This window comes from Etheostoma cragini, chromosome 16 (genome assembly GCF_013103735.1).
Source record: "Etheostoma cragini isolate CJK2018 chromosome 16, CSU_Ecrag_1.0, whole genome shotgun sequence".
NCBI classification, from domain to species: domain Eukaryota; kingdom Metazoa; phylum Chordata; class Actinopteri; order Perciformes; family Percidae; genus Etheostoma; species Etheostoma cragini.
In genome coordinates, this window is record NC_048422.1 from 5,732,745 (window position 1) to 5,746,906 (window position 14,162).

Consider the following 14,162-nt stretch of genomic DNA (forward strand, 5'->3'; position numbering starts at 1 on the left):
AGCCCCCTGTTGGCCAGACTGATGCATGTAAATCCAGCGTTCCGCTTGGCGTCCACTCAGCCCTCTTTGCCTCTAAATCGGTATGCTCCAAATCTCCTCAGGCTGTCACTGTGGAGAGAAGAAGAGAAAGTATTTCTATCCCTTTAAAGGGAGAATACAGGTTGATGTCAGCGCCCTCTCTGCTCCTTACACTGACAGTGTTTAACTTAACTAAAGCACAATACTAGTTCTGCATGGGACAGTGCGAGGCGTAATCTGTCTCAGATTACGTAAGGCTCATTAAGTTTTAACGAAGGATTCACAGAAGCCTTGTCAGTGAGTCAGGACTCCAAGAGAGGTGCGAGATGTGAAATACAAAATTGCCATCTCCTGACAGACATTACGGGGGAGGAATTATTATTTATTCCTTTGAATATAAATTAGCTGCTCTAAGAGTGCCTTCAGTAACAGTGAAGCGCTTTACCTCATTTTTATGTCAGGTTGAAGCAAGGAGTATATTTAAGGCTCAGTTTTCACTTGCTTTCACAAATTTTTTTTAAAGATTTAACAGTTGAAAACCATTTAATGGTTTTATGTCTTACACATCCAAATGTTGTTGGGTTTTCTGCAGCATGAAGAAAATGACCACTTTAGTTTACAGTCAACACAGGGCCAGAACCATTCCTGTTGTTTTTTTGGTTAATTTGGGGTTTAAAGAGGAATTTCACATTCTACTATTAGAAATGTATATGTGGTGGTAATTTAACAATTTTTTTACTGTATTTTTAGACTAAGAGGGAAACTTACCCCTGATCCTTTCCTTCCTTTTCCCATATGTTTGTGTCTTAGTAACTAATGGGGACAACAATTTTGAAATTAGTCCAGTATTAACCTAGTAGTTCTGAAAAATACCAAAGTTTCCCTTTTATTATACTTTATACTTTTTACAACTTTATAGTGAACTAAAAAATTGTAAAAGCATTTAGTATTTTTTCACCATAACTGCATTCCTGTCAGTGGGGAGTGGGCTTTGAATCATTATTTAGACTTTAAGATTGGGCAAAAAAAGTCAAAGTGAAACTTAATTTTTAAAGCTGCAATATGTAATACTGATAACTAGTGTTTAAAATAGTTACTGCAGTACAAATTCAAAATACTGGAGACGGTCGCCTCCCCCGCCCCCTCCTCCCCAGACTGGAAGTTCACGGAGGTTGCCAGGCTGAGTACGCAGCAGCCACAATAATGTTGCTAGGCACTTATCTCACATATATTACTTCACAGCACAGCGGAGTAGCTAACGTTAGCTGCTGGCTATATTGACAATCCTAAAAGCCCTTGCCCACGTGGAGCTCTGAACACAACTGACAGACACACTTCATCGGCTTAGATTTACGGTAGGAACCTCTAAAAATAACACTACCTTGCCGTCCTCTCCACCCGACTGGAGTACACACTTTATTGGTTTAGTATTATGGCAAGAATTGCTAAACCCAATGCAAACTCCAGGTCCTCTCTTCCCAATATAAAGCCCCTCTCTTGGCTTAAAATAACTCACCATTGTCGGCTACGGACAGTTGTCGGACACGGCCGCTGAAAAGGCCGCACGTTGTAAACAGCCGTGGCCCGCTTGCCTTGTCCTCTGGTAACGTTGGCAGTTAGCAGGGTTAGCATGGCGGCGTGAGCCAGGACCAGTCAGGGTAATTTCCCTGGCTGTGTCTCAATTGTTTTTGCGAGTAACCAATTCAGGTACTATAGCTATATATTTTTGATAATAATACATAAATAATAATGTGACTGCACAAATGTTGAAATTACATAAAATGCCTGTCCCTAGTAGCCGGGGTAAATTAACCTGAAGCTAATTCTCAGCTACCTGTTTAGGAGGAAATTAGCCAACTTTGTTCTAGTCCTTTTGGGCTCTGAGCTGTCTCCATCTTTCGAATATATCTTCAATATTATGTCGGGTATCTATCTGTCTAATCTATCTCCGTTGATCCCGTGTGTTTGTTTGCTGCTTTCATGGCTGTACTAACGTTACAGCTGTAGCGCACTGGGTTTACGTTTTTTCCAGGTATATCTAGCACCCCGGCCTGGCTATCAAACCGGGCAGTTGATAACAACACACAAAACAGAACAAGACAAATAGAAATTTTGTCACGGAAAGGAAATTTCAGAAGGACAAAATACTGGCATTAGAATTGTTCTCAGAAAACATAGCGTGTATCCTTTATTTCTGATGTGGCATTTTTGGATTTATTACAGTAAATATATTACATATTAGACCTTTAAAATTTTACTGCTGAACTCAGTATTTGTAAAATTTCAGCTATGGCCCTGATGTCTTGTTTGATGAGCAAAAGAAAACAGAAGATGTGAGATGAAGACTCTTTGCTAGACCCTTTTTTCTTTCCTAGTGAGAAAAAAACAAGTCAGCAAAAACAAGCTATGAAGGTTTTAGATTTTGACAGCCAAAATAAACACCAACAAATTCAAAGATACAGTCAGAAAAATAAAAACTCTGTTGTATTATTTATGCTGCTACTGCTGAGTATTTACTGAAATGTTATTGCTTATTAACAGAAAACATATCATTATAGATGTAATGAAATAACCTGTGACCTAACCTCTTCAACATGTCTTATCTTTCACAGCGGGAGGATATGCTATCAGGATATGTACAAATTGTTGCGTTTTATCTCGCCGCCCCTGGGCCTAGGGAAGAAGTGCCCTAACAGGGTGGCTTATAAGGTTTGCAATCCCATACAGTCCTTTTGTTTTCAAAGGGACTGTGATGGTTTCGGACTGTGAATGTCTGTTCTCATTCCCTGCAGTGCCAGAGAATGAGCCAACTACACATGCATACAAACACGCATCGATCCTCCACTAACCAGCTGGCAGGTAACCATGGCGAGTGCAGGAAACAATGCCGCAAGTCAGGCTCAAACAAAAGGCATCTAATGTGATGTCTAAGATATTTTCCTGCTTCTAAACACAGAAGTGAAAGGAGAGTGGGTAGTGACGAGAGAGCATTGTGTGCTTTGTTTCCACTTTGGTTACTGCTAATGTCTCTTAGCATCTAGAAACAGAGTGCATCGTAAAGGAATACTCCACTGGACATCTGACTAATAACCGCCTTGAAAGTTGGCTCTGAAACGTTTGTAGCTGCTTTTTTAAGAAGGATGATCACTGTGGTCAGCTTGGATTATATTGGATTCCAAGGACTCAGTCATGGCAACAACAAAAAAACTAAGAAAGAAAACATAAAAACCACATAGAAAATTCTCAAATCACTCCTGCAACATAATCTACTTTTCCCCTGCTGATCTGTTCAGTTTGTTCCAAAAATGTGTCTAGGACTTTTCCAATCATGTATTAAAGGGGAATTCCACTGATTTAAACACTGTGTTGGAGAGTACTACTGTATATGTGGAAAACATTGCCTTCTGTGGCTCCAGAGGGAGCTCCAGCTGTGCTGCTTTGCATAAACCAAATCTTGTATTACGAACCACAACTCCGCTGCCTGTCGGAACTGACTGCTGGTTTGGGTGTTTTCATTTTCCTTAGTTTGTGGCCCAACAGGTAAATTAGGTCTCCAAGCTAATGTTTGTAAAAAAAATTGTACGTACAGGATGCAGGAGTTTTCTACCCAAAACATTTTGCAAACTAACTTGGTGATTGAGTCTAGAATGTGTGGAATAACAAAAAACTCAGATTTTTCTGCATTGATTATTATACTTGCTTCTTAAAGCTGTCGATCGGGAGTTTGATAATAGTTTTAAAGGAAGGGAAGTGCTCTTTTAAAAGAACTGAAAATTGTGTTCTAGGTTGGCCTCAGTTTTTAATTTCAGTGCCCATAACACATGAGCATTAATGTCTTATATCTCCAAAGAGAAGTTTTTAAATTTTGGTAATACAAAGTTTGTATTATATTTGGATGTTTGTGACCTTTTAGTAAAATTGGTTGTTTTGCATGAATGATTGTGTTTGGGGAAAAATTACTTTTTGACACAAGCACATGTTGTTACCCACAGCTTGGGCAGGGGATTATGTCGCAGGAGGGGTTTAGGAATTTCTTTTTTACATACATTTTGGGGGGGGCTTTTCCCTTTATTTGATAGTGACAGTGAATAGACAGGAAAGGTGGGAGAGCAATGGGGGATGACACACAGCAAAGGGCCCCAGGTTGGATTTGAACCCCAGGTTTAGACATTTCTATAGGTTAGGTAGACACTGTAAATCATTGTAAGTACTGTGAATCCAAGCTTTAAGATTTTTCAGAGCCGCCTTTCAAGCCTTCAGGTGGTGAATCTTTTTTTAACTTAAAAGACAGATTCTTGTTGTAGTAAGCCTTTAATAAAATGCACTCTCGTTCCCAAATGCATATCTTCCACCATGATCCCTCCATCCAGCATCTCTGCACAGGGAATCCTCCGGAGCATCCTCCCCTCCCTCCTCCTCTGGGATCCATTCCTGAATCCTAAAACCCAACCAGGATGGCATTCCACATCATGATATCCTTGAAATCTTATTAACAAGGATTTCTGTGTTTTCCTCTCTTTCCCCTACCATTCTATTTCCAATTTCTGTCATTATGTAACTTCCCCCTACCCCTGTTAATCCCAACACCTCCTCATCGGAAAAAATCTCCATTCCTCCTTCCATGGCCTCCTACCATCTTTCCCCTGGGAAGCGGCCGCATGACTTACCGCGATATGTACGAGATGCTTCGCGACATGTCCCCTCCGCTAGGTTTGGGAAAGAAATGTCCGCCCCGGGTCGCCTATAAGGTAGAATTATTTCTTTCTCCTCCGTTCCCCCCCTCTCTTCAGTCACGGCTGGTTTCCCTGCTTCCACTTGTCTAACATGTTCAGTCTTCTGTCAGTGTGCCACAGTCAGTATCTACTGGCCTGCTGTTGTTTTGTTCTTTCTGTTCATCTGTGAAGCTCTGCAGCCCTGTCATGCTCTGCGAGCGTTTGTTGTACATCACATCTACGGGAGGGGCAAGATCAGAGAGCAAAACCATCAGCAGCTGTTTACAGCAAACAGGCATACAGACAAAGTTAGTGACTATCTGGAGAGGAAAGTATAACAACTGAAGAGACAAATAATTTGATCAGGTGTTGGTAGAGACCTAGCCCCATTTATGGCTTCAGGAGTGTACATTACTCTGTGATTTGTATGTAAATCTACGTTTGTACCTCTTATCCAGTACCAGGTTGTATCTTGAAATGTGTTTGTGATGTCATAGATGTATGTCTGAAATGATGAAATATCTTTCCAGGGTAAAACCAATGTTTCCATGGACTGCTAGGCTGATGTGGCCTGTCAACAGGTCATTCAGTGGACTTAATTTACATCCGGAAAAGAAGACTTTAGTGGATTTCAAATGGGGATCAGTTATTTTATTATTCGGGGCAGACTGTAGATATCTGTGAGACAAAGAAAACACTGAACTGTACCTTTTGAAGATGCAACCCACTGGATAACTGGTGAACAGTAGTGTATTAGATCCTCTGCCTTGCTGCAGGCAGATCTTTAGGGATGTCAACGCCTGGATAAATTGCCTTCTCTACCACATCTAAATTGCCATAACGTGTTGCTTCATGGTCCCCAGAGGATGAATGCTACTGACTTTGGTGATCCCCTGACTTTTTAACTAGTGCCTCAAAGGTCAGGATTTGACTTTTTTCAATACCTTGGTTTATGACCGAATTTTTGCAGATAGCACTGTTAGGTTTAGAACTAATATCCCAAGCTACCTTTGTGTTTAGACCTATTTCACATGATAGCATGCCAACACCCTAATCTTAAACATGGTAAACTTTACCACCTTAACATTAGCATGTTGAGAATGTTAGCATTCTGATGTTAGCATTTAGGTAAAACCACAGCCTAGTGTGGTTGTATTTTTATTTCCCTTAAGGTTTGCATAGGAGACGCCACGTTAATGAGTTATGCAGTAACATACAGATGTCATGTTAATGAGTTATGGAGTAACATACAGATGTCATGTTAATGAGTTATGGAGTAACATACAGATGTCATGTTAATGGATAATGGAGTAACACACAGATGTCATGTTCTTTTTTTTTTCTTTTTTTCTTTTTAAGATTATTTTTTGGGCATTTTAGGTCTTTAATGGATAGGACAGCTGAAGATGTGAAAGGGGAGAGAGAGGGGGAGTGACATGCAGCAGAGGGCCGCAGGCCGGATTCGAACCCGGGCCGGCTGCGTTGAGGAGTAAACCTCTGTATATGGGCACCCGCTCTACCAACTGAGCTATCTGGGTGCACAACAGATGTCATGTTAATGAGTTATGGAGTAACATACAGATGTCATGTTAATGGATAATGGAGTAACATACAGATGTCATGTTAATTGGTAATGTAGTAACATAGAGATGTCATGTTAATGAATTATGGAGTAACATACGGAATGTTCAAGTTGCAAATGGGGCTAGAGAAGACCAAACCGGAATTTAAAAGAGTGAACATTAGACAGATTTATAACGTGGGATAGAAACTCAACTCCGAATAAAAGTTGCTCTGTGTCTGCTGGATGTGAAAATAGCTAACTGCTTTATAATGCCATGTTTCCACTGTATGGAACAACCCTGCTTGACCTTTTGGTAGCAGTACTTTTCTCTTTATGTTTTCCACTGCTGATAATATCCCCTTAGTGTAGGAGGGATGAAAGTGCCGTGACATGATCTTCAACACAGATCATTTGGACACAGGTCATTCTGCATAAATCTAAACACAGCTGGGATAGCAGAACTGTTGTGCATTTCTTCCACATCTACAGCAGTCAGATTCGCTGTGTTCACTCAGAAGGAATCACTGCAACTGGCTAGGCACGTTTAATGACATTTTGAAGATGTTAAGAGGCTAAAAACACGTTTAAAACTTGCTCTGTTCAAGCCTGTTGGGTGCTAGCAGTAGGATAATATGGTGTAGGCAGCACCGATTGGTTTCATCTTTCTCTCTACATGTTGGAATCGATCGTAATTCTCCTGTAAAATTTGTGTCGGGTTAATAAAAAAACTTGCAGTTGCTATTCATGGTAGCTTTCCTTCTCAAACATGGCAGGTTAGTGCAGGGTGTGTCATGTTGTGATGGTCACGGTTCTCTCCGACCAGTCAGTGGTCTGCTGTGTTTTTACACCTTTAAAGGTGCTCTAAGCAAAACCGAGCTAGCTTTGTTTTGTTTGAAAATACTTTGAACGTCAACTAGAAGTGACATTACCCAACATCGCTTAGAGCACCTTTGAGTATCGGCTCAGCTCTCTTGGAACCTCGACCTAGGTGTTCCCAAAACAGTACCAGGTAGTATTCCCAACTTCTTTTAATGGATAACCAAAAAAGAGTGAGTAAAGCCATGCCATGCAGTGTGAAAAAATGGCATTACAAAGCACCTTCTTTTGGAGTTTTCTTACCCCCTAGTGGCCAAAATCATCACCACAGCCAAACCAGGTTTTGCAATTAGCTGTTTCGACTGAATTACTGTTATTGTAAGGTTTGGCAAAGAAACAAATGATTTAGTTCAGGATCTCATCAGGATTCAGACGCTCATAAGGAATTATTGAAGGATTTTGCAACACTGAAAGATTGGACATTTAAGAACACTTTGACCATCTTCTCATTCTCTCATAGAACATTTATCCCATGATTATATGTATATAAGACTTTTATACTAGTGGGGTCAAAAATCCTCAGGTAGTCCCTGCCAGCTGCTTACCTCTTAGCATGCACATGACTCAATGTGAATGGTTTCATTGCATGCACAGCTGTCCAAATAAATCACATTTAAAGCAGCCCTGCCCTCACCTTTGTTAAAAATGTGCGGGTCTGATGTGGTCGCATATCCAAATATGACTCTATAGACTATAGAAAGACCTGTGCAAAGACACAGAAAAAGCAAGAGCAGCAATGCGCTATAGAGCAAGGCTAGCGTTTTTTTCCACATCTCTGTTTTTCTATTTTCCCCCTCCCCCTACTTTGTTCATTGCACTCCTTGTTACCCTCCTTTCCTGATGAACACATCTTCCTTGTTACCTTCTCGTTCTTCTTTCCAGTTTTATGTTCTGTCTGCAGGCACAGCTTCATTCTTTTGTATGATTTTTCTTTCACCCTGTCGAGGGATTTGTTTCCTCTCTTCTCCATCCTCTAACTTCACTGTGTGTGTGTATTTATGTATGTATGTATGTGTGTGTGTGTGCTCAAGTCAATTGTGCATCCTATGTGCATAGGTGCTTTTTTAGCACTGTATGTCTTTCTTTATTTGTCTGATGCTCATGGTCTGCAGCCATTCTCGGAAAAAGATTTTACATGTGTAGATGCTTTCCAGTTGAGGCACATGCTCCTCAATTTCCACCTCCTCCTCATTTTGCATCTCTTCTCTCCATCTCTTCCTCTGTATTGTTATGCTCCCAGAGTGAATATACTTTCTCTGTTTCCTTATCTCAGGTACACTTTTTTCCCACAAATGTTTATGATGGTTTATGGTAATTTTTTTTGTTTTAATTGAAAGTTCCATGTCCATCCCATCCCGCCCTTGCTGTCAATGTATTTTACTAACTCCAGTATGCATGTGTGCATGAATTAGTTAATTGCAGCATTGATCCAGACAGCCTGCATGGCTTGGATTTATGCTGATCAGTTTCACCTTTTTACAGTTAATGCCTGACGCATTTTATGTTTAAAAACCTACTGTAGAAATGCTGATGTATTAATAATCATAATATGCCTCTATGCTGCCTAGTAATTGTGACTAATATTTACTAGATTTTAGTACTCTAGAGCACACCTCAATGTAGGGCTGCCATTAACTGTTATAGCTATTTTAATGAACCAATTCATCATTTAGTCTATAAAATGTCGGAACATTTTGAAAACAGGCCTCAGGGTGAACATGAATAAATTGCCTGTTTTGTCCAAACACCTGTCCAAAGCAGACCAAACGAGATACGGCTTCAGTAGCCTTAGAAAGCAAAAGAAAGTAGGGATCTTTCAAAGCTTTTTCTCTCAGCCTTTTCTTGCATGTATTGTGGGTTTGTTACTGGGACACAACACCTCTAATAAACCTGCACACAACTGACATGTACGAGATACCCACTTTATTATATCAGCTTCAGCTAAACTTGCGTTATCGAATGCATTAGAATGCATTAGTGCACCCTTTGAGGACTGTGGACTTTTCTCCACATCTTGCAGTGTAGTCGCACACAGGGTTTTCCCTTCCATTATAAAGCTTTGGCGCAGGCCCAAGCCGTTTTGGGGATCACCTAAACCAAATGAATGTAAAATGAATGTGAGCATCAAAATTACTTTTCCCAGATCTAATGAGTGTAGTAGTTGGTCTCCAAAGGACTTTCTTTAGTAATTTTTATTTTTTTAGCCTTTTTGAGTGTCATTTATCTATTATGTGCTCTAGCTTTTCCAACATTTTAGACGCAGATATGTCAATTGCAATGGTCCAAAATGATCTGAAATAGCATTATTATAGTTTTTTTGAAAATGTAAAAACATTTTGAAGGAGGACCCCTAACCCCCCTGCCAAATTCGTGCACCTTAGTCTTTCACAAACCTAGGGAAAACACTACAGTAGTATATCCTTATGGCTGATGCGGAGAGGAGGATTGATTAAAGCAACCAATGACTCTTTCAGTGTACAAATGTAATTTGAGAAAAGATAGCTTCGATGAAATGGGAGATAGTACAGTTTGATGGATAGTTTTCTGTCACACTCTCATTCCAGAGCTGTGGGTCCACCAGCGACCTGTTTTCTTTTCAGGCCTTTTCAGGCAAGTCATTATTTTCACAACAGACATGCTGCTGCAACTTTCCAGCAGAAGTGAGAGCTTAGCTTGTTCTGTGAGCGCACAGCGCTTAGCATCACAAGTTAATCATATTTCAGCTTTTAGCTGAAACCTGCTACGTTTTCAGTGGATTTGCAATAGTCTCATAGCAACAGCAGCAGCCATTAACAGCACAAAGCTCCATGCATTCATCTTAGCTTAAAAATAGGTGTGCATGGTGGGCACACAGTTCTAGGCCTTTGTATGGACTGAAATTATTTATTGACTAATGGAGTTTGAAAGTAATATGAATCTACAATAATATCCCTATTTAATTAAGTCAATTAACAAACTAACAAACAAATGCCAAACATCCGATAGTCCCATCTTCTCAAATGTGAGGATTTGATGTTTTTCTATGGTCAAATCAATAAAGATCTGTTGGAGAGACAAAACACGACACAAATGTCACTCTGGGAAATTGTGCGGGGCTTGTTTACTATTTTCTGATAAGTTACTTACTAAAGGGTTACAAACTACAATTCCAATGAATGTTGGGACATTGTGTAAAACTTAAAGAAAAACATTACAATGATTTGCAAATCCTTTCCAACCTGTATTCAATTGAATACACTACAAAGACAAGATATATAATATTCAAACTGATAAACTTGATTGTTTTTTGGCAAATACTTACTCATATTCAATTTGATGCCTGCAACATGTTAAAAAACAGCTGGGACAGGGGCATGATTACCACTGTGTTACATCACCTTTCCTTTTAACAACACTCTAAGCGTTTGGGAACTGAGGACACTGATTGTTGAGGCTTTGTAGGTGGAGCACTTCCCCAATCTTGCTTGATGTACGACTTCAGTTGCTCAACAGTCCGGAGTCTCTGTTTTCATATTTTGCACTTAATTTGCCCCACATTTTTTTTAGGAGAAAGGTTTGGACAGTCAGGCCAGTCTAGCCCCCACTCTTTCACTATGGAGCCACACTGTTGTAGCACGTGCAGAATGTGGCTTAGCATTGTCTTGCGGAAATTAGCAGGGACGTCCCTGAAAAAGACGTTGCTCAGATGGCAACATAAACCTGTATGTACCTATCAGCATTAATGGTGCCTTCACAGATGTGCAAGTTACCCATGCCATTAGCACTAAGACCCCCCATACAATCCCAGATGTTGGCTTTTGAACTTTACGCTGATAACAATCTGGATGGTCCTTTTCCTCTTTGGCCCAGAGGACATGACGTCCATGATTTCCAAAAACAATTTGAAATGTGGACTCATCAGACCACAACACACTTTTCCACTCTGCGTCAGTCCATCTCAGATGAGCTCGGGCCCTGAGAAGCCGACGGTGTTTCTGGGTGTTGTTGATAAAGGGCTTTCTCTTTGCATGGTAGAGTTTTAACTCACACTTGTAGATGTAGTGATGAACTGTGTTAACTGACATTAGTTTTCTGAAGTGTTCCTGAGCCCATGTAGTAATATCCTTTACACAATGATTTTTTTTATGCAGGGCTGCATGAGGGATTGAAGTTCACAGGAATTCCATGGTCGTTTTCAGCCTCGCTGCTTAAGTGCAGAGATTTCTCCAGATTCTCTGAATCTTTTGATGATCTTATGGACTGTAGATGATGAAATCTCTAAATAACTTGCAATTATACATTGAGAAACGTTCCTAAACTGTTGGACTATTTTCTCATGCAGCTGTTAACAATGTGGTGAACCTCGCCCCATCCTTGCATGTGAACAACCTAGCCTTTTGGGAATGCTCCTTTATACCCAATCATGACCAATTAACCTGTTCACCTGTGGAATGTTTCAAACAGGTGTTAATTGAGCATTCCTCAACTTTCCCAGTCTTTTGTTGCCCCTGTCCCAGCTTTTTAAACGTTTTGCAGGCATCAAATTCAAAATGAGTGAATAATTGTAAAGTTTCAATATCTTGTCTTTGTAGTGTATTCTCTTGAACAGGATTTTCAAATCCTTGTAATATGTTTTTATTTATGTTTTACTTAATGTCCCAAATTCATTGGAATTAGAGTTTGTAAGAGTGTCATCAGAGATATAAGTGACAGATTGATCGTTAATGAAAATAATCATTAGCTTTAGCCCTAACATGTAACTGTGGATGTTTTTCACCAGTTGTTTTACAGTTTATTATTGGTAAGTTAAAAAATATTTAACATTATTTATTATTTGAAAGACATTAACTCTGGGTGGTCAATCTACAAGATTTGTTCACCTGAGAGAGAACCAGAGTTTTGGTAGCTATCCTTGTAGTTACATATGTAATCCAGTCTCCTTGCCCTCAGCTGTTGGTTGCTTGCTCCTGATTCATGCCCCTTCCTCTTTACTTCCATTCCTCTCAGCGATTGGTGAAGATGAACATGCCCATCGGGGCTGACAATACCGTGCATTTCACCTCCACGCTGATGGCCTTGATTCGCACAGCCCTGGAGATCAAACTGGCATCTGGTGAGAGACTAAAACTACAAAATCCAGAGTCCCTTGCGGGCGGATGTATGGCTCTGTTGTTTTTGCAAATGGCTGTGATCGCTGTGCGGCAGATTTGATGTGACATGTTTGTGGGCCTGTCCTCAGGGGTCCTGGCGCAGCATTTGTGTGACGCTGACCTGAAGAGGGAAATAAACCGAGTCTGGCCCAACCTGTCACAGAAGACTGTCGACCTGCTGGTGACGCCACCTAAATGTGAGCCCGGTTCTGTTTGGGTTCTACTGGGCTCTACTGAAACCAGATGTTTGCTCTTCACTTGACCTCTTTGTGTTTATATTCAGAACTTCATCTTTGAAAATGTTCATTTTCATTTTCTCTCTTCTTCATATGGCTATGCACTGCATAATCTTCCCCCTAACTATCCATTTTTGTATGTTATTGAGTATTCGTTTCCTAAACAAATAATCGGAAGTGTGATGAGAAAATTTTAGCTTTACTTTCAACGTCTAAATGAACATGTTTCAGGAATTGTCTCGATTCAATTTCTTTTTTGTTGTTGTCAATCCCAGTTCACCGTCATCAATTTGTCTTCTTTTAAGAGACAGCCACTCAGATATAAAACAGTGGCTTGCATAAGTTTACACAGCCATGCTAAAAAAGAGGATTTTAAACAAAACAAAATAGATCTTGCCTCAATGCCTTAATTAAAAAATGTAATTAACAACGTCACATACCCTTCACCATACCTAGAGATAGGCATGGAGAACTTTCCATAAGATCATCTCTCAATGCAAATCAAACCAGCTCTTAAGCTAACTGAAATAACACCATGCCAGTCTCTAGGTACGGTGAAGGGTATGTGATGATGGGGGGTTATTTTAATTCCAAAGCCCAAGGGAGCTTCATCACCTGATCCATGAAATAACTGGCCTTTAAAAACAAAAGTCTGCCTGCCGCTATGGGAATTTAACATAGGGGTGTGTATACTCATGCCCCCTGTATTTTAAGGAAGAATATTTATTCACAAAGAAAATTGGTGTCCTTATAAGGTTGGATTTTCCTACACTTTTTGAATTATGGCATTGAGATCAATTTCCAAAAGATGTTTTTTTATTCCTATTTTTAACCAACTTTAGCATGAGTGTGTAAACTTATTCTAGCCACTGTAGATATTTCCTAAAACAGCTTGATTTGTGTTGCACACTAGCTGACTAAATATTCATACACTGCTGGCACATTTGTGAACTTGTTTAAGAAAACAAGGCTTTTAAGATGCAATAATCGGTTAAGTTTGCTTAGTAAGCTGCTTAGTACACTGGAGATTCTTCTCACATTTCTGTATGTTATTGTGCCCTAAATGTCTTAGTATCTCAAAGCAATTGTGGTGGGTTGTTTTCTAGATTTCTAGACAATAATCTAGAGATGTCAGTTTTGTTGATGTTAGTGCATCGATATGCATTGTTGTGTTTTCTTTCAAGATACTTTTACTTTTGGTCAACACTTTGATGGTGTGCATCGTGGATCTTTGGATGGTGTCTTATTTCTAGTGAACATGACAGTGCAGCTCAGTTCCTTACATAGACAGTTAAATACTGTCCATACTCTATTTACTGTTTTGTTGCTCATCTGGTGCCACCTACTGGCCTCATGGCAGAACAGTGTCTCACTCTGCTCTCTCTTCCTCCAGACAATGAGCTGACTGTGGGGAAAGTCTATGCAGCTCTAATGATCTTTGACTACTATAAGCAGACCTGTGCTAAGAGACTCCAGCAGCAGCATTCTACAGGGGGACCTCAGGTACAGTGTGTTGTAAATGTGCATGTGTCGAGTTTAGAGCTGCAGGTTGGAGTCAAACCTGCGGCTGCTGCATTGAGGGGTAAACCTCTATATATATGGCCGCCCCCTCTACCGGGTGAGCTAA

At 40.1% G+C, this 14,162-nt stretch overlaps 1 protein-coding gene across 8 annotated transcripts in view; it reads left to right on the plus strand.

Moving 5' to 3' along the window:
* The window catches only part of cacna1bb (calcium channel, voltage-dependent, N type, alpha 1B subunit, b), a 211,439-nt gene that overhangs the window by 180,809 nt on the left and 16,468 nt on the right, over nt 1-14,162 (plus strand). For 5 of the 8 annotated variants that reach the window (XM_034895437.1, XM_034895435.1, XM_034895439.1 and 2 more), the window contains 4 exons: nt 4,670-4,766; nt 12,157-12,262; nt 12,389-12,496; nt 13,929-14,038. In XM_034895437.1, the coding sequence (XP_034751328.1) occupies nt 4,670-4,766; nt 12,157-12,262; nt 12,389-12,496; nt 13,929-14,038 (421 nt within the window). Of the gene's footprint in view, nt 1-2,630; nt 2,728-4,669; nt 4,767-12,156; nt 12,263-12,388; nt 12,497-13,928; nt 14,039-14,162 lie in introns of all 8 variants that reach the window. The other 3 variants (XM_034895434.1, XM_034895443.1, XM_034895438.1) reach the window with 1 other exon arrangement.